The sequence below is a fragment of the Mauremys mutica genome, chromosome 15 (genome assembly GCF_020497125.1).
Source record: "Mauremys mutica isolate MM-2020 ecotype Southern chromosome 15, ASM2049712v1, whole genome shotgun sequence".
In the NCBI taxonomy this organism is placed as follows: Eukaryota; Metazoa; Chordata; order Testudines; family Geoemydidae; genus Mauremys; species Mauremys mutica.
In genome coordinates, this window is record NC_059086.1 from 20,059,960 (window position 1) to 20,085,186 (window position 25,227).

A 25,227-nucleotide genomic window follows, 5' to 3' on the forward strand; every position below is an offset into this window, starting at 1 on the left:
TCTTTGTTGAGAGAGGACAAATCTATCTGCACACAGTATTCAAGATATGGATGTACTATGGATTTATATAGAGGCAATATATTAATTCTGTTAATGTTGCATTTGATTAGACACTATACAGTGCCTAGCACAACAGATCCTTGTCCATGACTAGGGCTCCTGGGTACTATGCTGAGACAAATAAATCGTAACCATGATGATGTAGAATAGACCCAAGCTCTCCCTCCTGTACCTGGGCTGGCTCTGCAGAGTTAAGAGGATCAAAATGCAACAAATCCTCCCCTTCTCATGTTTGTCACAGCTCTGATTCCAATACACACACACAGAGCAGGCCAGCTAAGGAGAGGCCATTTTTAGACAGTCATGTTTCAGAGCAAAAGCATGTTATAGTACTGAAGTGACATCTTTCAGGGGCCCCAGCAGGTGCTGCGCAGCTTATCTAAGCAGGGCAGCCCATAGCTCATGAGGATGTGCCCCTCCCTACTTGACCACACTCCCAGCATAGGGTTAGGAACACCTGGTCAAAAAGGACCCTGGCAGCTACAGTCAGCACCACCTACCAGGCTGTTAAAAGTCCAGTCGGCAGTGCTGCGGGTCTAAAGCAGGCAGTCGCTACATGTCCTGGCACTGTACTATGCCCCAGAAGTGACTCCTAGTTAGGGGGGCCATGGGGCTCTGTGGGGTGTGTTTCTCCCCCCCCCCCCCCCAGTACCAGCTCCACATTCCCATTGGTCGGGAACCATGGCCAATAGGAGCTGGTAGAGCAGTGCCTGCATGTGAGATCAGTGCACAGAGAGACCTGGCCACTAGCCTAAGAGCTGGACCTGCTGCTGGCAGCTTCCTGGGTGCAGCGCAGAGCCAGGGCAGGCAGGCAGCCTGCCTTAGCCCTGCTGTGCCACTGACTGGGAGCCAGCTGAGGTAAGCCTGTGCCCGTACCCCAGCCCTGAGCACTGCCCACAAACCGAGCCCCCTCCTGCACCCCAACCTTCTCATCCCTGGCCCCACCCCAGAGCCTGCACTGCTAGCTGGAGCCCTCATGCTCTCTGCACCCCAACCCTTTGCCTCAAGATGCAGCCCCCTCTTGCATGCTGAATCCCTTGGCCCCAGCCTGGAGCTCCCTCCTACACCCCAAACCCCGCATCCCCAGCCAGACCCCTCACTCCCTCCTGCACCCCAACTCCCTGTCCCAGCCTGGAGCCCCCACCCACACCCTAAGCTCATCATTTCTGGCCCCACCCTGGAGCCTGCACCCCCAGTTAGAGCCCTCACCCCCTCCCAATCCCCTGCCACAGCTCAGTGAAAGTGGGGAAGAGCGAGACACCAAGGGAGGGGGAATGTAGTGATTGTGGGGCAGGGTCTCAGGGAAAGGGCAGGGCTAAGGTGTTTGGTTTTGTGTGATTAGGAAATTGGCAACCCTAAGCATATACAGCTCCCCAGCCCTCAAACTGCACTCCCAGCATGCACTGCTCCCCCCTCAGCTGCTGTTCCAGCACACACTGCTCCACCTTGAGCCATGTCCCCAGCATGCCCTGCCCCCATTCAGGGTGCAGTCCCATCATGCCCTGCTTGCCCATGCAGGCTGCATTGCCTCCCCAGGGGCCACTGCTGTCCCAGCATGCACCATGCCCCTCAGCCACACTCCCACCATGCACCCCGCCCTCCCCACATGCCCTGCGCCATTCCATCCCCAACCCCAGGGGGCGCTGCCGCCAGCACAGAGTGACCAGGCAACTCCCTCACAGCCCGCCCCTCCCTGCGGTGCCCGGCTAGCCCCGCCCCTTCAGCTGGGCGGGGTGACTTCAGCAGCCTCATTATGGTGCCAGAAACTGGGGGGGAGGAGGGGCTAGAGCCTCGCTGTGGTCTCACAGCGGCGGGAGGAGTTTCGCACTGGCTGCTTCGGAGACGCCTTCGCAGTAAGGCCACGCGCTGCTTCGGCGCAAAGCCTGGTGGGTAACGGCTCGGGCAGGGGCCGCGCGTGGGCGGGGGGAGCTTCCTCCCCCTTTCCTCAGGTGCCCCCGGCCGGGTCGTTGGGGGGGGCCTCTCCTCGCCTCTCTCTCGCTAGGTGCGGTCGTTGGGGGGAGGGGCGATGCGGGGGGGCTCTTCTCGCCTCTCTTGGTGCCGGTGGTTCGGGGGGGGTGCCCCGCTTGCCGCGTAGGGGGGCCTGGGCTCGGGCCCTGCTGCGGGCCCCAGGGCTGACACCGGCTGCCATGCCCCGCCTGCTCCCGGCTGTGCGGGGCGCTGCGAGCCTGCGCGGGGCCGGGGGGATCGTGCTGCCCGGCGCCCCGGCTCGCGGTGTGGCGGGAGCGGCCCGCGCCGCTGGGGATGCCGGAGAGCCCGGGTCCTTGGCTGCCCGCGCCTCAGCCTCGCTCTGCGCCGCCCCCCAGGCTGTGGTCCGTGCCCCCCGCAGTGTCCTGTGGCTGATGGCTGCCCCCATAGTGCCCCGGGGGCAGGTGGGGTAGGACACACCAGTGCCCTTGCGGGGGTGCCCTAGGCCAGACCAACCAGTTTGTCAAAGGCACCTCGGACATTTTGGTGCCGGTCAGATCTGCAGCTCCCACTTTAGCGAGGGATACGCAGCTGACACAGGCGGCCCATGTGTGCCAGTTTTATTAGGCATCTCCTTTTTGGCTTTTTTTTTTTTAAAGCAGCAACCATATTTTCTGGCGGGCAACCAAATCTGAGATTCAGATTGTCTCTAGAGTGTGTGCAGTCCTTTATAAATCTAAATAAGACAATTTAATCTTGTGAGGAAGGATTTTTTAGATGAGTGATGCATTCAAATTGTATGAATTGCGGTGAAGACAGGAGAGAATCTAACTCTCTGCCTTTTTTTTTCTTCTTCATACAGATCCTACTTTCTTCTTCAAAATAGGTGTAAAAGTGTTGACCTGTCAGGCAGGTGGAGTGGCTCAGGATGGAGCACTAAATTGTGTATAAGAGATAACTGAGCTCTCAAAATACATGGCTTAACTTTTCTTGGGAACTGGTTCTTTTAACCCTTTTAAATTTATTGGGCAAGGAGGATGTTTCAGACAAAAATCTTTGGATTTTAGCATCTTGGAAGAAACCTTTCTGTGTGTGGCAGAAGAATATGAGGTTCCAAGTGCCCTACGTTATACATGGGCCACCTTATAAACTTGTGTCCTAAGCATACATAGCATAGATATAAAGTCTACTGGCTGCTGTCATGCAGTTGATCATTGACCCTTAGTAGCTGTGATGAATAATTTGAAAGTTATTTCAATTTATTCCAGTGCTTGCAAGTTGAAGCTAGAAAAATTTAGAGTGGAAATAAGGCTTATTTTTAACAATGAGGGTAATTAACCATTGGAAAAATTACCAGCTGTTGTGGTAGACTCTCCATCAAACTTTTGAAATCAAGATTGGATGCCTTTCTAAAGGATCTGCACTAGGTCAAATGGGAATTAAGTCAGGGCAGTCCTATGCCTTGTGTTATGCAGGTCAGCCTAAATCAGTAGTTTTCAACTTTTTTTCATTTGTGGACTCTTAAAAAATTTCGAATGGAGGTGCAGGACCCCTTTGGAAATCCTAGATATAGTCTGTGGACGCCCATGGGTCTGCGGATCACAGGTTGAAACCTCTTAGAAGAGACAATTATGATCATCTGGCCTTAGCAATCTGTGAATCTCTTCATTTTTGGTCTATAGGGTAGATATTTTAAGGAGGAGAGTGACACTCAGAGACTGGCTCAAAGGGTCCTCCAGCGAAACTTAAGTCAGCGTTCTTTCAGCATCATTAAAATGGATTTAGAAGACAACTATGGTAAGTATTTCTTTGCTGGCTTGTAACATTCATGCAGGGGTCTGGACTAGATGACCTCTGGAGGTCCCTTCCAGTCCTACAATTCTGATTCTATTCATGGTTCCTGCAAAGATACAGTGAGAGACAGCTTAGATCTTTGAAAGTATTAAAGTATCTTAAACTTGATTAAAAGGAGGGAGTGGCTTCTAGGGAAGTAACTTTCCCCTCTAGGCATTAAGTTTGGTGGATATATGCATCTGTGTATTAGAGCAGTGGTTCACTGCACCTGATTTTGGGTCCCAGAATGAAAGAATTTGTGGTCTTCTTGCAGTTCAAAACCACACAAACTTTAGAGGCAATTAAAAGATGATGTGGGTCAATATCACAGCAAGAAACCATACCTAGGTTTTGCAAGGGGGTGTGAGACTGCTTGGGTGATATGTAGTTCCTGGGTGGGTGACTGGGTGTACTGAGACAAACTCTTCTAGGCAGCATATTGGGTGCAGACACGCAACACCATGCCCCAACCTTTGTGAGCCGGGAAGTCTGGAGTGGGGGTGTAACTCAGCTGTGTGGGGTTCATTTTATTTATATAGCATATGCAATCTGGCTAAGCCACAGCGTTCTTATCAGTAATGTTCAAGGCATGAAGGCCTCCAGGAAGTTGTCATTTTACAGTCCTCCACTGTGTATGTGGGTTCCCACACTGACCTAGTGGACTATGTCCTCCAGCTGCAGCATGTCAGCGGTCTGGAGAAATGGCCGATCCAACTAGCAGATTTGCTGTGTGGGGTACAAACTGGTTACAAAACTACAGTCATGTCTGGTGCAGACAGGGCCTAAATCAGTTTCCTGGGGATCATCCCAGTAAAGTGACTTCTTATTAAGGCCCTATACATGCCACATTTAATAATTTACTTTATTACCAGTGACTGGCTCCAAAACATGGTTAATATCCTGTTAGTGCTAGGGCTGTCAAACGATTAAACAGGTTAATCACACGATTAAACAGTAAGAGAATACTATTTATTTAAATATATGTGGATGTTTTCTACATTTTCAAATACATTGATTTCAATTACAACACAGAATACAAAGTGTACAGTGCTCACTTATATTTATTTTTTATTACAAGTGTTTGTACTGTAAAAAAATAGTATTTTTCAGTTCATGTAATATAAATAATATAGTGCAATCTCTTTATCATGAAAGTTGAACTTACAAATGTAGAATTATGGACCAAAAAAATTGCATCCTAAAACAATCTAAAACTTTAGAGCCTACACGTATAGTCAGTCTTCTTGTTCAGCCAATTGCTAAGATAAACAAGTTTGTTTACATTTGCAGGAGATAATGCTGCCCACTTCTTGTTTACAATGTCACCTGGAATGAGAACAGGCGTTCACATGGCACTGTTGTAGCCAGCGTTGCAAGATACTTAAGTGCCAGATGCGCTAAAGCAGGGATAGGCAACCTATGGTACGTGTGCCGAAGGTGGCACGTGAGCTGATTTTCAGTGGCACTCACACGGCCTGGGTCTTGGCCACTGGTCTGGGAGGCTCTGCATTTTAATTTAATTTTAAATGAAGCTTCTTAAACATTTTAAAAACATCATTTACTTTACATACAACAATAGTTTAGTTCTATATTATAGACTTATAGAAAGAGACCTTCTACAAACATTAAAATGTATTACTGGCACGCAAAACCTTAAATTAGAGTGAATAAATGAAGACTCGGCACACCACTTCTGAAAAGTTCTGACCCCTGCGCTAAAGATTCATGTCCCTTCAACCACCATTCCAGAGGACATGTGTCCATGCTGACGACAAGTTCTGCTCAATAACGATCTAAGGCAGTGTGGCCCAACGCATGTTACTTTCATAATCTGAGTCAGATGCCACCAGCAGAAGGTTGAATTTCTTTTTTGGTGGTTTGGGTTCTGTAGTTTACACATTGGAGTATTGTTCTTTTAAGACTTCTGAAAACATGCTCCACACCTCATCCCTCTCAGATTTTCAAAGGCACTTCAGATTCTTAAATCTTGGGTTGAGTGCTGTAGCTATCTTTAGAAATCTCACATTTGTACATTCTTTGCATTTTGTCAAATCTGCAGTTAAAAATTGTCCTTAAAATGAACAACATGTGTTGGGTCATCATCTGAGACTGCTAGAACATGAAATATATGGCAAAATGTGGGTAAAACAGAGAAGGAAACCTACAATTCTCCCCCAAAGAATTCAGTCTCAAATTATTTAATGTGTTATTTTTTTAACAAGTGTCATCAGCATGGAAGCATGACCTCTGAAATGTGGCTGAAACATGAAGGGGCATATGAATGTTTAGCATATCTGGCATGTAAATACCTTGCGGTGCTGGCTACAAATGTGCCATACAAACTTCTGTTCTGAGTTTCAGGAGACATTGTAAATGAGAAGTGAGTAGCAGTATCTCCCATAAATGTAAACAAACTTGTTTTTCTTAGCGATTGGCTGAACAAGAAGTAGGACTCAGTGGACTTGTGGGCTCTAAAGTTTTATGTTTTGTTTTTGAGTGCAGTTATGTAACACATCTACATTTGTAAGTTGCATTTTCACAATAAAGAGATTGTACCACACTACTTGTATGAGGTGAATTGAAAAATACTATTTATCATTTTTACAGTGCAAATATTTGTAATAAAAACAATAGAGTGAGCACTGTATCTTTTGCATTCTGTGTCGTAATTGAAATCAATATATTTGAAATTGTAGAAAACATCCAAAAATATTTTATACTTCAGTTGGCATACTGTTGTGTAACAGTGCAATGATTAAAACTGCGAGTAATCGTGATTAATTTTTTAATTGTGATTTTATTTAATCGCATGAGTTAATTGTGATTAATATACAGTCCTAGTTAGTACCATGGTCGGGTAAGGGAGCTGCCCTCTTCAGAGGCCTAGCCTGGCATATGGCACTAGTTTGATGCACTGGGGATGACACCCCCCCCCCCCCCCACACACACACACTAATTCATGGGTACACAGGCTTGGTGCTCTGGAACCATTGGATGAAGTTCAGGGCTTGTCTACATTACCTCTTAAGTCGATATAATTTATGTCGGTCACAGATGTGAAAAAGCCACCCCCCTGATCAACGCATCACCTGAGCTGTCCACACCAGCCCTAAGTCAGTGGGGGACACTCTCCTGCTGTCATAGCTTCCGTCTCTTGCTGAGGTGGAGTAATTATGCTGATGGGAGAGGGCTCTCCAGTCAGCATAGTGCGTTTTCACCAGACTCACTAGAGCAGCGCAGTAGTGTAGACTAGCCATCAGACAGGACCCTCTTTTAGTGTGACCACCCCTCGGGGCGCACGCATGGGTGGCAAGTTTGTAAAAATTTTGGTGGGGCCCAGAACCCGCCCCCAACTCCGCCCCCACCTACCTAAGGCTCTGGGAGGGGGCTCGGCGGGGGAGGTCTGGGGTGCAGATCCTGGGCTGGGGATTAGGGTGCAGGAAGGGTGCTGTGTGCAGGCTCTGGGCTGGGGCACGGGGTGGGTGTGCAGGAGGAGGTGAAGGGTGCAGGCTTTGGGATGGAGTTTGGGGTTGGGAAGGGGTGTGTGGGAAGGGGGAGGGAGTTTGGGGATAGGAGGGAGTGCAGGGTGAGGACTGTGGGGCTGAGGATGAGGGGTACATGATGCAGGAGGGGGCTCAGGGCTAGGGAAGAGGGTTGGGCTGTGGGGTGAGGGCTGTGGATGAGGGGTTCATGATGCGAGGGGGCTCAGGGCTAGGGAAGAGGGTTGGGCTGTGGGTGAGGGCTGTGGATGAGGGGTTCATGATGCAGGAGGGGGCTCAGGGCTAGGGAAGAGGGTTGGAGTGTGGGGTGAGGGCTGTGGATGAGGGGTTCATGATGTGGGGGCGCTCAGGGCTGGGGCAGAGGATTAGGGTGCGGGGGGATGAGGGGTTCATGATGTGGGGGCGCTCAGGGCTGGGGCAGAGGATTAGGGTGCGGGGGATGAGGGCTCTGGCTGGGGCTGAGGATTAGGGTGCAGGGGGATGAGGGGTTCATGATGTGGGGGCGCTCAGGGCTGGGGCAGAGGATTAGGGTGCAGGGGGATGAGGGCTCTGGCTGGGGCTGAGGATTAGGGTGCAGGGGGATGAGGGCTCTGGCTGGGGCTGAGGATTAGGGTGCAGGGGGATGAGGGGTTCATGATGTGGGGGTGCTCAGGTCTGGGGCTGAGGATTAGGGTGCGGGGGGAATGAGGGCTCTGGCTGGGTCTGAGGATTAGGGTGCAGGAGGATGAGGGGTTCATGATGTGGGGGTGCTCAGGGCTGGGGCTGAGGATTAGGGTGCGGGGGGAATGAGGGCTCTGGCTGGGGCTGAGGGTTTGGGGTTGGAGAGGCTCAGGGTAAGGGCAGCCTGCCTTGCCAGTACTGGCGGAGGGCAGGCACTAGGACCCTGCGGCAGCAGACAGCAAATCTGCTGGGAGCCCTCCGGGCAGCAGGCAGGGGAGAGGCGCGCTGCGTTCTGTCAGGCAGGGACGCAACACAACGCGGCGGAGGGGGGGGAACACGCGGAGGGGGGGTGGCAGGCGGGGGCTGGGACCTGCTCCAGGCAGGGTCGCGGCGACGGGGGGAGACCTGCGGTGGCTGGGGCCGATCCAGGCAGGACCGGGGGGGGCGGGAAGAGACCCAGCTCCAACTATTGCTGGAGCAGGGCGCCCAGCCCTGAATATTGCTGGGGCCCGGGCCCCACACAAATATATAACCTGCCGCCCATGGGCGCACGCTCACTAGGACAAACCGCCTGGGCTTCAGCTCCTCCTGGGTCTGACCTCTGAGCGTTCAGCATCCCTGTTTCACGCCATAAGCTGCCTGCAGCGAGTCCACCTGAATAGAACACCTGGGGAAACCTTGCATGCCCCCCTAAGGGGCCATGCACCCCCGACGGTGTAAAACAGAAGGGTTTATTAGTCGTCTGAAACAAATCATAGAGCAGAATCTTGTTAGCACAGAAAGCAGGAAGTTAAAGCAAAGTCCATCTTAAGGCGACCCAGAGCCCTGGGTTCTCCCGCTCAGTCCCAAACCAGGAGACTGACCAGCTTTCAGCAGCTCACTCTCAGTCACACCCAGTTGCCCCTCCTCCATCCTGTATGCTGTTGCCCAGGCAAACTGGTCACCTGGCCTCCACCTCTTTGTTCTCTAATTCCTCCGACTGGCTCTTGCAGAGAATGGGCCTCAGGATACAGAATGTCCAACCATTGTTTGGGCCCAGGTAGCTAGATGGCACTTGTACCTTCCTTCTTGGGGTATCTGCAAAGCTCTCTCACCTTTATCCCACCGCCTAGATACTTGTGCAACACATAGGGGAAACTGAGGTGCACACAGTATTCATACAAACATTGACAATTCACACTTTGTCAAAAGTAGCCATTTGTCCTAGTGACCTGTGTCAGTCTTTCTCAGTGGCCTGTCCCTCTGGTCTCTCTGACACTGTTTAGAAAGGCTGCAAGCTGGTCCCTGGTATCAAAAAAATTTAAAAACACTGGTTTATGTAATCAATCTGGCCCTTCCCCTTACTTCCAGCTCTCTAGAGAACATCCCACAGTCTGTTGTCCCTTGTTCCTTTGTGTGCATGCCCTCTGTACACTGATACAAATGTGGGTAAATAGCATGGAAGGTGTGAGGGGAGACACATTTGTAGTGGCAGGAAAGCTGCTGCACAAACACAAACTGAATCCTGAAGAAGAGATCTGTGTATGCTTGAAAGCTTGTCTCTCTCACTATTGGAAGTTGGTCCTCACCTACTTTGTCCCTTCTATGTAACTTTTAAGTGATTAAGGTGACTCGTGCCTCTCTGAGTCCTAGTGTGGACTAGGAGGGAACATTTTCAAAAAGTGCCTGTGACTTAGGCCCTCGCTATATTCAGTGGGTGTTGGGCTCTTAAGCACCTGCCAACCTCTGCACTTTATAGGGCCAAGTGCTCTGTAGTGCAAATTGCAGCCTTAACTCCAGCCATGTTTGTTTTAGTTTGATTTTTTTTTTCTTACTCTAGCAGAGATGGCCTTTGAGCATTGAAGATAAATGCAAAAGGATTTACTTCAGAATGCCATGCTTCTGCTGACCCTTAGCATGTCACTGCTCTACAGCTAGCTAATTTGGTAGCTTCAAGGGTTTTTATAGTAATGTGTGTATTTCCAGCTCACTGTTCTGCATAAGTGTACTCATTGATATGTACTGGCCACTCTGCACTACTGACTACACTTTCCTCATTTTTAATTTAATATTCCATTCACCAAAAGTCCAAAGTGAATTTGGTTGGGTGTACACAATGAGTGCCAACGTAGCAATTTTAAATTTTTGTCTAGGCTATTAAAAATTCATGGCTTAACCCCATTAGAGGAAAGCTCCAGTACCTAGTATGTTTCCACACTTGTTAATTGTGTTGATGATGTTCTTAGATCTTGTTTGGCAGAATGTTTTCTTGTCTTTTTATTCCAGTTGATGCTTTGGATCCAGAGAAGTTAATACAATGTCCATATGATCGCTATCATCAAATCCGAGCCTGTCGGTTTCCCTATCATCTTATAAAGTGCAGGAAGGTAGGACAGGATGTTAAGGTCTCTAATGCACTTGGGAAATCATATTTTTGTAAATGCCAATGCATGGTGAGCTCAGTATGCTTTGTTGCCTTTTGCTAGAAGGATGCATTCACTTGCTATTAGACTGGAAGAAGCCATCTTTATTTCATATTTATATCTCTGTCATCCATTTACCACTTAGTAAAAGCATCCAGTTCATATTTAGTAATGCACTTCAGATCAGTGCATTTGCCCTGAAGAAAGGTGATATAGGTTCTTCAGAATACCTAGGTTAGTGATGGGGATCGTATTCTCTTCCAGCAGTTCACTCATGGGACCCAGGTATTTGCTTCCCACTTTAGGGCATGGAGCAGATGCAACCAGTGTTATATGGATGCCTTCTGGCTGGCCAAAGCAAAAATGATCTGATGTTGCAGCTAATTCTTTAGCAGCTGCACTGCTCTGATTGCAAAGTAAACCATCTTTTTTTTTTTATATTGCTAATAACTCTATTCAATGTACATCGGTCTGAAACTTTTTATCTCTTTTCAGTCTCCTATTCTGGGCTAGAATGCTATATATTTAACAGGAGAAGCTGCTCCTTTCTTTTGTCCTCTCAGTCAGTAGCTTATTTTAATCCCTCCAGTGCTAGTGTATATTAGTTGTACTGATAGGAGCACACTTATACAGGTATAACTGCATCCACATGTTAAGATGAAGTACGGTATAACTGTATTGGTTAGGAATTACACCCCTAGCCAGCATAGCTATAGTAATATAAAAACTGTGCAGAGCAGGCCTGAGCAGTGTGTGTTCTTCCTCTCTGTTGCCTTGCTCTTTTCTAAGGGTAAAGGCTCTTCATTCAGTGGGGGATAGTAGGGCTCTTCTGTGTCCACACTAGTTTACCTATACTGGCAGAATGCCCCCAATATAGATGTGGCCTCAGCTGGAACATTGAGTAACTTCCCTCCTGTTTCAGGAGAGTTAAATTTACTGCAAAGACTTAAGCTCTAGTGCAGGCAGGAACTTGTTCTCTAGTTTGTTGCTTACTTAATTTAAAAATAAAGTGGCTGAATTATTTAGGGTTTCAAGGCACTTACTCCCCATGTAGGCTTTTTAGGGCAATTTCATCTGTGCATCGAACCATGCCAGTGATGACACTACAACGGTTTCACTGTGTTTGTTCTGGGGCTGATCTTCAATGAGAGAAATTCAGGGTGGTGTTTAAATGTAAAAATGAACAACCATAGCATGTATCATAAAGGATGCATATGCTTCACTGTTTCTGCACTGCATTTGTGCTCAGGACCTGAACTAAGTTTTGGCTTTCCTTGTTTAAATGTTTTCAACCTATTTCAGGATGCAGATTGCACAAACCCTTCACTAGTGACTAGAAAATACAAGGGCTAGGATGAATTCAGTGAGATAGCACGTACTTTTTCTGGTTCTCTAGAACCACCCTGATATTGCACAGCAGCTAGCCACATGCCCCTTTAATGCCCGCCATCAGGTTCCCAGAGCTGAGCTCAGACGTCATATATCAAGCTGTGATGACAAAAGCTGCATTGAGCAAGACATTGGTGAGAAAATATTAGACTCCTTTGGCTCTGTAAAGTCACTTCTGGAACTCTTGGGCTAACAGCGTTCTAACTTAATTTTTGCTGTTAAAGATTGTTTTAATACTCTATTATTCCATAAGCAGCCCTTTACCTATAGTGCTGTGTGATACAGAAGCAGCAGGAGCCCTGGGAGACTTGAGTTTCATTCATTCTGTGTCCATGCAAATTCTCCTAAGCATCTGAGAGGCAATTGGCTTGCATTACATGTGTTATCTGCCAGAGATTTTAGCGTTAAAATGGGAACTGTACATTGTGCCCTAAACTGTGTGTGCTGAAATGAGATCTAGCTGGTAATCTGGACCGCTTAGAGCGGAAAGATAGTGGCCATGAGAGAGATGGGTCTCCAATGCAGATCTGACCTGATAGTGACCAAAAATCTTCATAATCTGTCTAGTGGCATATGTGAAATAAATTGGTCTCAGTCCAGTTCTTAATGGACAAGTGTCCAGATCATAACAATCCTCACTTCTGTGACTGGGCCAGGAAGGCTGAGTAACTTTCCCAATTGAAGGTGGGTTCTTCCAGTTCAGAGTGGGGCAAATTGGGGAGGGGACTATGGGGAAGCTTTCCTACCACTGCCCATGCTGTCGGCTCTGATGAGGAGTTCACTGTCCAGGTCTGTCACCCCAGCACCTAAATCACTTGGTTATGTGGGTCGTGTTCCAATGTCTCCCCCCACTGATGTCTATGTGGCTATCACTACACTGGAAAACGTACCTGTTCTCTGGCAAAAGTAGAGTTGTACTGAAGCTAGCAATGATGTGCATGTTCATGCAGACAGGGCTTGGAGCATGATAGTAGTGAAAAAACCCTGAGCAGATTTTTGTGGCATAACAATAGAAACACACATGAACCCTCTCCCAATGCGTATGTTGGAGCAGCTGCACCATTGCTGAAAAACGTGTGCAGAATTGTTTAGCTTTAGAAAAGGCTTGAAACAGGGATTGGCAAATGGGGGGCTGCAAGCACCCTGCCAAACATTCTGTGTTGTAGCAAACTTTCAGAGTTGGGCAATGTATAGCCTCTTAAGGTATGGCCCACCAAAGGGGTCTCATGGATTTTGTATCCCTTTGCTACCTTCAAGGTGCCCATCCCTGGCCTAAAGAGTTTTTTGCTGCTAAGACTAGGGGAGTACTGATCAGCTTCCAGCGTATGCTGCTCCTCTCCAAAGCCTAGAGCTGTTCTGCAGCTAGGTCAAAAATGATTAATGTCCCTAAAATAGGATTGTATTTTATCCAAAAAGATTTTCTCACTAAGAATTTTCTTTGCTTTAAGTGAGTCAGTCGAATAACTGCCACAGAGAGATGAACACTCTCAGCATGTGGCAGCCGTCCCCATGTGACGAAGACTGGGATAAAGGTGAGGAGGTTGATGACACAAGGTGGCTATCAGCCCCTGCTATTCCCTTCTTCTTGCCCCCAAAGAAGTTACATGGACTAAGAGAGAGGTCCCATAGATCCTTCTGCACAGATCATGTGTTGGGACACCCAGTTATACTGTCCCTGAACAAATTAAGTTCTCCTGCTTCACAGGATCTACCACATGCCTGCTATTCTCTACAAAACATCTGTTGTTTTCCATGTAGTCTGTTGCACCATCTGTGCTTCGATGAAAATGGAAATTGATGATGATCTTTACACTTTATATTTCTCAATTAAATGCCTGCTTTGCTGTCACTTATGCCAAGTCTTAGCTCAATTCTCATTCCATTTTGTAAACCTAGCAGCGTCTCTGCCATATTTCTCATTTTGTGTTGCTATGACGCTTGCAGAAGTTACTCAGTACTGAGCCACAATGATGTCTGTTTCCTTTGGCAGAGCTACAGGAGCAATCAGATTCTGTGTTCGTTTGGGGCACGTTCAATAGTGGCATAAACAACAAGTAACAAAAGGTGTATTTCTTTTGACAGTGCTTTTCATAGAAGATGTGCTTTCAAACTACTTGTAACTCATGCTGCTGTGTTGATGGGCAGATGCAATTTACTTTGGGGTGATGGTGGGGGAGTTCCCACTGGCATGAATAAACATTCCTATGCCTCTTGGTCAGTGTTTCCTGTCTCCTTTTAGTTGCAGATCCATAGGAGAGTATAAGAACATACTATTGCTACCAGATAATGGTTACTCCTCTAGTTCTACTGTAGTACTATTAGTGCTGATGGTCCTGGATTCAATCCCCACTGGTTATATATTTATTGGGGGGTTATTAAACACTAAACTGTTATGCTGGGCATGATAGAAATGCAGACTGACGTCAGCTCTTAGGCAATTTAGGCTTAAACTTCTGACACTAATCTAATCTCTCATGACCTGCTGCAAGTAACTTTTAACAGGCAGGAGATTTTTGCAGGCAGTTAAAGCCCTGAGTCAGAAATAATTTTATTTTTGAAGTGTAATCACAATGCAGGTTTGGAAAATAAAGCATAATGTGTCTGGTCATTATCAGGGGTGAGACAGAACAACCAAATCATTGTACTGTGCCTTACCTGTCTAATCAAAGGTCATCAACGTACGACTTTCTACAGCCTGTAACAGTGACACAGAATTGAAGGACTGAAAGGAACCTCGGGAGGTCATCTAGTCCAGGCCCCTGCACCCGGGGCAGGACTAAGTATTATCTAGACAAGTGCTTTTCAAACCGTGGGTTGTGGCCCAGAAGTGGGTCACGGAACAGAAGGCACTGGGTTGCGGTGGCTCTGGTCAGCACCGCTGACCGGGCTGTTAAAAGTCCTGTCGGCGATGCTGCCCAGCTAAAGCAGGCTAGTCCCTATGTGTTCCGACATTGTGCTGCACCCTCGCAGCGGCCAGCAGCAGATCCGTCTCCTACGTGGCGGGGTTGCGGGGGGCGCCACGGGGCTCCATGTGCTGCCCCTGCCCTGAGCACCAGCTCTGCACTGGGACCTGGTGGGGGGCAGTGCCTGTGGGCGACAGCCACGCGGAGTCACTTGCACGCCTCTGCCTAGGAGCTGGACCTGCTGCTGGCTGCTTCTGGGGCGCAGCGTGGTCCGTGGTGCCAGGACAGGCAGGAAGCCTTCCTCTTCACCCCTGCTGCGCCACTGTCCGAGGTAACCCCGAGGTAACCCCGTGCCCCGAGGTAACCCCGTGCCGAGGTAACCCCGTGCCCCGCCCCAGCACTGAGCCCCCCAAACCCAGAGCTCCCTCTTGCACCCCATATCCCTGGCCCCAGCCCAGAGCCCCCTCCCACACCCTGAATCCCTCATTCCTGGCCCTACCCCACAGCCCTTACCCCCATATCCCAACTCTCTGCCCCAGCCCTGAGCCCCTCCCAGATCCCTCATCCCCAGATCTCTTGGATCAATTAGGTCACCAGAAAAAAAGTTTGAAAATCACTGATCCAGACCATCCCTCACAGCTGTCTGTCTAACCTGCTCTTAAAAATCTCCAGTGATGGAGATTCCACAACCTTCCTAGGCAATTTATTCCAGTGCTTAACCAGCCTGACAGGAAGTTTTTCCTAATGTCCAACCTAAACCATGCTGAAATTTAAGCCCATTGTTTCTTTTCCTATTCTCAGAGGTTAAAGAGAAGAATTTTTCTCCTTTTTCCTCGTAACAACCTTTTATCTACTTGAAAACTGTTATCATGTCCCTTCTCAGTCTTCTCTTCTCCAGACTGAAAAAAAAAATGGCCTTGTTTAATCTTCCCTCATAGGTCATGTTTTCTAGACCTTGAATCATGTTTGTTGCTCTTCTCTGGACTTTTTTCAATTTTTCCACATCTTTCCTGAAATGTGGCCCCCAGAATTGGACACAATACCCCTGCTCTACTCCATGCTGATTAAATGTCAACTGAAGAATTACTTCTCGGATCTTGCTTACAACACTCCTGCTAATGCATCTCAAAATGATGTTGAGTCATATTTACCTTGTGATCCACTATGACCCCCAGATCTTGTTCTTCAGTGCTCCATCCTGGGTAGTCATTTCCCATTTTGTATGTGTGCAACTGATAGTGGAATACAGGTCTGTGTCATCTTACGCTGGGGTTACGTTCCGCAGTCAGCGCGTAAAGTGAAAACCGCGTATAGTCAAAATTACATTGAGTTGAATGGCAGGCGGAATCGCCCGCACTACAGGAACAGTATTTAAATTAGTTTTCTCTTTTTTTGCCAGCCGCGTAAAGCTGAATTCGCGCATGTTAAGTGCACGTAAGATGCGACAGACCTGTACTCTGGATTTGTCCTTATTGAATTTCATCCAGTGGTTGGTTCCCCCCGGGGTGCCACCTGGAACTGGGGTTTCACTGAGCCCTGTGACTCACCAGCCTGGGCTCCCTCTTAGCACTGTGCTGCTGTGACAGGCTATAGACCGCTCCCACCAGCATTCACACAGGCAGGGACACACCCAGCTGCAGGTTCATGCAGGCTTTGGACAGCCACTGCATGAACCAACAGTAGAGAGGCTACAGCCAAAATAACCCCCGGCCTGGGACCCCAGAGTTGTACCATCCTGCTCTGATCAAAACATCGACCAGTATGAATTTATTACCCAGTTTTCCACTCCCTCAATGTGGAGAGGATCATGCATACTTGTGTTAAGCAGGCTGAGATTTTTCCCAAGACACTTTGGTCACAGGCACATGGGTTTCGATAAAATCTATCTTCTCTAGTTAATAAACTTGTTCTTTGCTTTGTGATTATAAGTGATAGAACACAGACCAAAGCGGATTACCTAGTAAATAAACAGAATCGCAAACTAAGCCTAAAATTCTAGAAAGATTGGATATGAATTAGCAAATTCTCACCCTGGCTGACAATATAAGCAGGCTTGCAGATTCTTAAGGGACAAGCTGCATTTGTTTTGCAGCTTGGGATCTCGTACCCCGTTCCAAGACTTTTTCTTTTCAGAGCTTCTGTCTGTTGAGTTGTAGGGGAGTGAAGAACAGATGATGATGTCACTCTCTGCCTTATATAGCTTTTTCATATGGCAGGAACTCTGTTTCAAACTTGGTTTCCAGTCCAGTTTGTGAAAAAATTCAGGTACCCAAAATGGAGTCCAGAGACATGAGATCTGGTCACACGCCCTTGCAAAATTGTAGCAGCCATAACTTACAGGCTGGCCTTCCATGAAGGCTAAGCTATTCCACAACCCGTTGTCTTTGTTGATGAGCCAGTAGCCTTCTTTGGCTTTTTCATTGTTGTATCTGAAAGATTGGCTGTGGGTGTTTTCTAGAGTAAGCCCATTTGAAATATAGATACCTAGTCAATATTCATAACTTCAGATACAAAAACAATACATGCATACAAATAGGATAATTGTATTCAGCAAATCATAATTTTCCCAATGACTCCTTACATGACCCATCTTGTACAAAATGCTTCATAATTATGCCATGATCATATCCTAATAATATTACTATGATGAATATGGAGTGTAGTGTCGCACATCCTATTTACTTCAGACCATTTATCCAGTTTGTCCAGATAACTTTGAATTTTAATCCTATTCTCCAAGGCATTTTCAACCCCTTGCAGCTTGGTATCGTCTGCAAACTTTATAAATGTGCTCTATGCCATTATCTAAATCACTGATGAAGATATTGAACAGAACTGGACCCAGAACTGATGCCTGTGGGACCCCACTCAATATGCCCTTCCAGCTTGACTATGAACCATCTACTCTGTGTGAACAGTTTTCCAACCAGTTATTCACCCACCTTATAGTAGCTCAATCTAGGTTGTATTTCCCTAGTTTGTTTACGAGGAGGTCATGCAAGTCAGAATCAAAAGCCTTATTAAACTTAAGATGCACCACATCTACCACTCCCCTCCCCCATCCACAAGGCTTGTTATCCTGTCAAAGAAAGCTATTAGGTTGGTTTGACACGATTTGTTCTTCGCAAATCCATGCTGACTGTTACTTATCGCCTTATTTTCTAGGATTCTGCAATTTGATTGCTTAATTGTTTTCTCCATTATCTTTCCAGGTACTGATGTTAAACTGACTCGTCTGTAATTCCCCAGATTGTCCTTATTCCCTTTTTTCTAGATTGGCACTATATTTGCCCCTTTTCTAGTCCTCTGGAATCCCTCCTGTCTTCCATGACTTTTCAAAGATAATTGTGTATGGCTCAGATTTCTCCTCAGTCAGCACCTTGTGTATTTTAGGATGTATTTCATCAGGCCCTCCCGACTTGAAGACATTCAACTTGTCTAAGTAATTTTTAACTTTTTCTTTCCCTGTTTTAGCCTCTGATCCTACCTCATTTACACTGGCATTCACTGTTCGACATCTGCATGAAGTCTGCGTATATAGAGACGACTAGGGCATGTGTGCTGAGATGCCATTTACAGTTGAGGGCAGTGCAATATTTATAATCAAGCTTTAACTCTGATTTTTCTTGCTGTCTTTGGCTTATTTATTTCTTGTTTGGATAACTGATTAATTGGGGATTTTAGTCAAAAAGTAAATGGCATCACCATATTCTACACTTTTGTCTAGCCTTTGCGAGGAGAAGTAACTGTTCTGATTGCATGAAGGTTTGTTTAAATTAACATACTCTGTCTTATTCAATGTTAGAAAAATACTCAAATATTTATAGTAAAAGATACTTGGCTAGAAGAAGTACACGTGTAGGATAATTCTTATTTGATCTCTTTCAGCCCTGGGTCCAGCGTAGTGATGGAACCAAAGAATAACCTAATGCCAGGCATGAGAGCACCCAGGTCCTTGCCATATAGCCTATCCTGGAAAAGCAGTAAGTGCAAAGGCAGGTGGTCTCCCCATTCTGTAAGCTGGGGCTTACATGTTAGCTCAAAGTGGAACGGGATAACTTTTCTCTGTATTTGTATTCCGTGTGTCAGCATTCTCCTACATAAACTGAAATGCTCTTATTCCCACCATCAGCAAGTGGAGATGGAGAGCTCTGTAACACAGTCCTCCCTAGAAGCAGGTGCATTTCTCTGGTGGGTGGAGTATCCTCTGTGTCCAGGTTTTATTTCACTGTAGGTGGCATTGTGGCAAAGGTTGTCTGGCTCCATGTGTTGCCCCCATTACTATGGCCTTTGACATCTAAATGTCAGATTATTATTCACTGCTATTGGTTGAACAAAAGTCAAGGCTTACAAACAGGTCTGAGTTTGGCACAGTGGAGCTCAACACAGTTGTAGTTCTTCAGGTGTAGCTGCTACGGGAGTCAGTGGAAGCTGTACACGTGTGTAGCAGCTGTAGCGTTTGGTTTGGTTTTGCAAAACCTGATTAAAATCCCATAGCTAGGGTGTGTCTGTCCAAGGAAACCTACCAGTATTATTTCCAAGGGGATGTAACCTAAACTGAAAAGGCCTTTGTTATTTGGAATAGGTGTTCACATAGGAAGCCACCCGCATAGTGGTGTAGTAATGTGTACTCCTGAGGGAATTCTGCGCTAAAAAATTAAACATTCTGCACACAATATTTTAAAAATCTGCATATTTTATTTATCAAAATAACACAATATAATCACACCAGTTTCAGTTATTTTGGTCATTTAATACAAAATACCTGTCAGCCAGCAAAAAAGATTCCCCCAGGAGTAGAGTCAAAGAAACTCCTCCAACAGCCCAGTTCCTGTTTCTCTGTTACGCTTTTGTTGGGCACCTGTCTGAGTGTGTCTCACGTGTCAGCTGGACACATCTTGTCTGACATCCACACCCCCAGCATCCAGCTGTGGGACACCCCCAGACCAGACACCTGCACCCCCTACCACCCAGAGCATAGCTGGGGGGGAGCGGGGGGAGCACACCCCCCCCCCAGCACATTTTCCAAAAGTGTCGCCTTTCCAGCCAGCATTGGACTCCGGAGCCGGGTTTTGCGTGTGGCCGCCGGCTGGCTCTCAGCTCTGCACTGCCTTCCCGCATCCCCAGCGGGGCTTGCTCCGAGGCTGCCTGCGACAGCGACTGGTTGCCTGGCTCCCTGGGGATGAGGATGAGGAGGAGGCGGCTCCTGCCTGCCCACCCGCAGCTGCCCGGCTCGCTAAGCTGAGCCCCGCTTGGCACATGCCGCCCAGGCAGGGGTGGGCTCTGCCGGGAGGGGAAGGGGCGGCAGCACGGTGGGAGGGGGCTGAGAAGCAGCAGCCCCGTTGGCCCCTGGCAGCCCCATGCAGAGCGAGGCGGCCACGCGGTGGGTAAGGTGGCTCTGAAGCCCAGCTGGTGCCGATGGAGGAGGTGGAGAAGGAAAGAAAAAGGCGGGCGGGGGTGTTTCTCGTGGTCTCTCTTCAGTGGCGTCTTTTCTCTGCGAGCAGCGGCAGCCCGGGGAATGACTCTGCTGCAGTTGAGAGGCCGCTCTGCTCCGGGGGCTGCGCGGGGACGCCGGCCACTGCTGTCTCTGTGCTCTGAAGTCGCTCCAGCGGAGCAGGGAGGTGAGGATGACGGAGGGGGCTGAGGGAGTGGCAGGACCAGGAGGCAAAGGAGAGACTTTGGGTTATTGCCCCCCTTCCCGTGCTTAACCCCCTCCCCTCTCTCTCTCTCTCTCTGTGAATTATCACTAATTCAAAATAGTAGTGTGCAAGTGGACTGGATAATGGTAATAGCATAATCTCTTGTTGTAACATTCTAAACCCTACTACCTGATTTTTGTATTAAACACTTACTATACATCATACAATAAATCTGACAGAAACAAAACCTAGGAAAACTTTATTCTTTCTGTGTCTTATTTAAAGTTTTCCAGTAATCTCCTCTTGCTTCAGAATGCCTCATGCGTCACCCACACTGTTTGCAATAGGATTCAGCCTGTGGCTTGGCTGCTGACTCTTCACTGCTTCCTGAAGAGCTAGGAGCTCAATATTAATCTCAGACAGATACAGATACTATATCCAGAAGCACAACTCTTGTATATGGGGAGAGAGGGGGGAATTATTGACCTTGTGCATATGTAATGGTGTTTGGTGTTTGTAAGACAAGGGTTAATAATCACACTTCCAAATTGCAGTGAACTGTGGAGAAGTTCCTGTTTGGTGTGAGAGATGTTACTTATACCTAGATGCACTCCCCTTCCCCACCCCCAGCCCTATGCATGCTGGCTTGGGAATATCACTGCTGTAGTGTCAACTTTTAGAGAGCTTCACATGCACCTCTTCTAGTATTACGGTCAGTTAAAACAACCTACAGTACATTGGGACACTAATACTCTATTACAGTGTTTGCATTAGCATATTAAAAGCAATAACACTTAACAGACCAGTGTATCCAGGACATAACTAGCACACTTCCCCCATGGATACCTAGTAGTTGCACTGTTATCTCCCATAGCTACTTACATTGCAGCTTTTTTTGTTAAAACTAAATTGGGAAGAAAGACGATTGATTCAGAACTTGTTTAATGGTTACTTTATTGCTAAATATCAGAGGGGTAGCCGTGTTAGTCTGGTTCTGTAGAAGCAGCAAAGAATCCTGTGGCACCTTATAGACTAACAGACGTTTTGCAGCATGAGCTTTCGTGGGTGAATACCCACTTCTTCAGATGCAAGTGGTGGAAATTTCCTGGGGCAGGTATATATAAGCAAGCAGGAAGCAAGCTAGAGATAACGAGGTTAGATCAGTCAGGGTGGATGAGGCCCTGTTCTAGCAGTTGAGGTGTGAAAACCAAGGGAGGAGAAACTGGTTCTGTAATTGGCAAGCCATTCAGTCTTTGTTTAGTCCTGAGCTGATGGTGTCAAATTTGCAGATGAACTGGAGCTCAGCAGTTTCTCTTTGAAGTCTGGTCCTAAAGTTTTTTTGCTGTAGGAAAAAAACTTTAGGACCAGACTTCAAAGAGAAACTGCTGAGCTCCAGTTCATCTGCAAATTTGACACCATCAGCTCAGGACTAAACAAAGACTGAATGGCTTGCCAATTACAGAACCAGTTTCTCCTCCCTTGGTTTTCACACCTCAACTGCTAGAACAGGGCCTCATCCACCCTGACTGATCTAACCTCGTTATCTCTAGCTTGCTTCCTGCTTGCTTATATATACCTGCCCCAGGAAATTTCCACCACTTGCATCTGAAGAAGTGGGTATTCACCCACGAAAGCTCATGCTGCAAAACGTCTGTTAGTCTATAAGGTGCCACAGGATTCTTTGCTGCTTTATTGCTAAAGGGTGTAGTGGGGTATAGGCTTGGAGGGAGGAAGGTTTCTATGATGTAGTCAAGATCAGGTGTTTTATCCAAAACCAGAAATGAATGGTGCTGTTCTTGGTGGCTGGCTGACCTTGAATTATTGTCAAAAGTTAGAGGATGGACGCCTCTCCTTCCTCACAGTTTGGTTGAGGATTCCATTGATAAGGGGATTGGTCTCAAATACCTGGTTGGACTCTTCCATGGTATAGTTTTCATCTTGGGTGGCCCGGTCCTAATTATATTAAAGCATGTACTTTAGTCTTTGTAATTATCTGTTATAACTCGGTAGCTTTTTATGAAGGCAGGAGTAAAATAAAAGTAGCTGCAATAGTTCCACAGTTAACTCAAACTGAAAATTTACATAATTTAAATCAGACTCCTAATCTTAATTTTTGCTTAATAAATAAGTCCATAAGAAAACTCTGTTGAGAAACTGCTACAGTTTACTTGAGAGTGCACTTCTCCTATATAGGTCATAAGGATCCTATCTGGCTGAATACTGGCTGTTCTTTCTTTCTTTGATCTGCAGAGCGACTGATGCTTTTCAGATATTGGTTGTGGGTACAGGAGGGTTTCATTGCATCTTATCTCTTGGCCCCAGCTACTGCTCTCCCTTCTTGTTGCATTGATAGTGGGTGGGTGTGTCTCACCTTTTTTTTTTTTTTAAATCATATATGCTAGGGCCAGTCATGGCCTCTTCTGTCCTGATGTCAGTAGACGCAGGCAGTGCAAAATGTACTAAAGTCATATAGTATCTCAAATGCAAAGCTGCATTTCACTGATCTGAGGTTTGAAGAACAATGTGGAACTAGCTATTTTATGAGATGTCTAGATTTCATTCCTGTAATAACAGAACTGGTGATAGGAAAGCAGGAAGAAGTGGGGGGGTTTTTTTTTTGGGGGGGGGGGGAAGGTACACAGCTTAAATTGGTTAAAAACCCTAACTTTCAGGACTCAGTGTTTCAAAAATGTTAGACTGCCAACCTGTGTCGTAGAGATGTCTTTTGTTTAAAAAAAAAACAAACCCATGAATAAAGCTACTTTAGGGGAAATTACTGCTTTGTCCAACCCCGAAGAGCTATGAGATCTTTGCTCACCAATTCTCATTCTTGTATTTGTCATGCCTTTTTGGTGACTTTAGTATTACAATCTATTATAAATAAAGTGCATTTCATTGATTCATTTAAAATGAAATTAGCACCTGGAAAAAATGTCTCAGGTTTAAAAAAAATACCGGCCAGTTATAAACTACTGTATTGTCATTTACATTCTAGAATCTAAAGAATATCTAAGTATAGTCTGTGCAAATACTTCTGTTGCCTGGATCATTCTTGTGTTTTTATTTTAAGTACAAAATAAATATGTATAATGAATTTAAAAGTATGTAATTAGTAATTTGATATGTCGGGTGGTGCCTTTTTTTAATGTATTCGCTCCCCCTGATGTTAGAACCTGGCTACGCCACTGAGAGGGAGAAACAGCCTGATGCTGGGTCCCAGGCTTGTACAGAGTTTCCTGCATGCCATTTCCTTCCTTCAGGACATGCTGGGAACTGCACCTGCATGGAACAGTCCAGCTCCCCGTCCCCCTGGCATTGTCATGTATTTGCAAGTTGGAGAGCCAGGCTCTGGTTGGTGCTGCAGAGCTGCTGGCTAATTCTGCTGGCAGGGGGTGGGGAATGAATTTCTGCATTGTGTTGTGGCTCAAAATTCCTCCTGGAGTAAATGTTGGAAAATGTCCCCTATATACAAGCCTGGGTCTGTGCACAGCAGTGTCTATGGATGAGTCTATTGTCATTGTTGGGGAGTGTAGGCTCAAGACCCCCATCCCTGATGTGCTGAAATGGCTGTTACCCCTCCCAGAGTCTGACCCTGGGCTTCAGCTCCATGTCTTACTGTGAATGGCCTATCTCAGCCCTTTGCTGCATGGCTGTCCTGCTTTCCTGTCAGCTACACATCATGCCAGTGGAGGGGATGGGGGTCTCTGAAACTGATGTCAGGTTGTGGGAACTGGAAAAGGTTCAGAAAAGAGAAGCAAAAATGATCAAGGGTCTGGAATGGCTTCCATACAAGGAGAGACTAAAAGGATGACTAAGGGGGTTACGATAGAGGCCCATAAAATCATGACTGTTGTAGAAAAAGTGAATAGAGAAGCATTATTTACCGTTTCACACAATACAAAAACCAGGGGGTCACCTGATAAAACGAATAGGCAGCAGGTTTCATACAAACAAAAGGAGGTACTTTTTCACACAGTGCACAACTAACCTGTGGAACTCATTGACTTTGGGTGTTGTGGTGACCAAAAGTGTAACAGGGTTTAAGCAAGAATTGGATACGTTCATGGAGGATAGATCCATCAATAGCTATTAGCCAAGATGTTACCCCCCTGCTTTAGGTGACTCTAAACCTGTGACTGCTAGAAGCTGGGCGTGGAAGAGAGGGGTGGATCACTCCATAATTGCTCTGTTCTGTTTATTCCCCTTGAAGCTCTGGTAGGGGCCACCAATGGAGACAGGATACTGGGCGATATGGAACTTGATCTGACCTAATATGGCAGCTCTTATGTTCTTATGAACTCTGCCACATATGACTCTTCACAAGGTTTTGTTCTTTTAAAAACTGATTCAATTGCCCAGTGTCCTAATAGCCCGATCCCCAAAGCATGGAGTTCAGGGTAACTATTATTAAACAGCCTCATTGTATTCCATGCCATTTGGATCTTATGGAGGGAGTTTCATGTACTCGCCCCGTACTTACTTGAAAATCTTTTACCCCTTAGCAACAAGCCCTAACTGGAAGGAAGTGTGACCCACTGAGCGTTTGTCTTGGTCCCCTTGTCAAACTGTAGCTGTGACATCCTGGCCATAAAGCTGTCCTGTTCTGGGGATGCCTGAGGCTTCAAAGGAATTCTCTTGCAATATCTTGCTCTCTTTCAAATGGCCATTAGTTTAAACATTAGGGGGGATTATGGTCTTTTACTTCTGAGTATCTGACAGAGTTTCTGTGATGTGGGCATCTGTTTCCAGTGTGAGCCCCACCAGCTACAGAGACCATCTCCTTGATCTTGCGCAAGTTACTTAAGCTCTCTGTGCCTCAGTTTCCCCATCTATAGAATGGAGGGATAGTAATACTTATCCTGCAAGCTAAGTATTACTAGCTATCTGAGAAGATCAACATGTAACTTATGAAGCA

General features: G+C 46.7%; 1 protein-coding gene across 3 annotated transcripts in view; it reads left to right on the top strand.

Annotated features, from left to right (window-relative positions):
* The first annotated feature begins 3,440 nt into the window (after positions 1-3,440).
* The window catches only part of LOC123350115 (gametocyte-specific factor 1-like), a 29,089-nt gene continuing 7,302 nt past the window's right edge, over positions 3,441-25,227 (top strand). The window contains exons 1-8 of one of the 3 annotated variants that reach the window (XM_044988500.1): positions 3,441-3,461; positions 3,669-3,783; positions 10,245-10,345; positions 11,778-11,904; positions 13,219-13,302; positions 13,761-13,824; positions 18,562-18,656; positions 20,178-20,294. In XM_044988500.1, the coding sequence (XP_044844435.1) occupies positions 3,444-3,461; positions 3,669-3,783; positions 10,245-10,345; positions 11,778-11,904; positions 13,219-13,302; positions 13,761-13,824; positions 18,562-18,656; positions 20,178-20,294 (721 nt within the window). In that variant the 5' untranslated portion in view covers positions 3,441-3,443. Of the gene's footprint in view, positions 3,462-3,668; positions 3,784-10,244; positions 10,346-11,777; positions 11,905-13,218; positions 13,303-13,760; positions 13,825-18,561; positions 18,669-20,177; positions 20,295-25,227 lie in introns of all 3 variants that reach the window. The other 2 variants (XM_044988501.1, XM_044988502.1) reach the window with 2 other exon arrangements.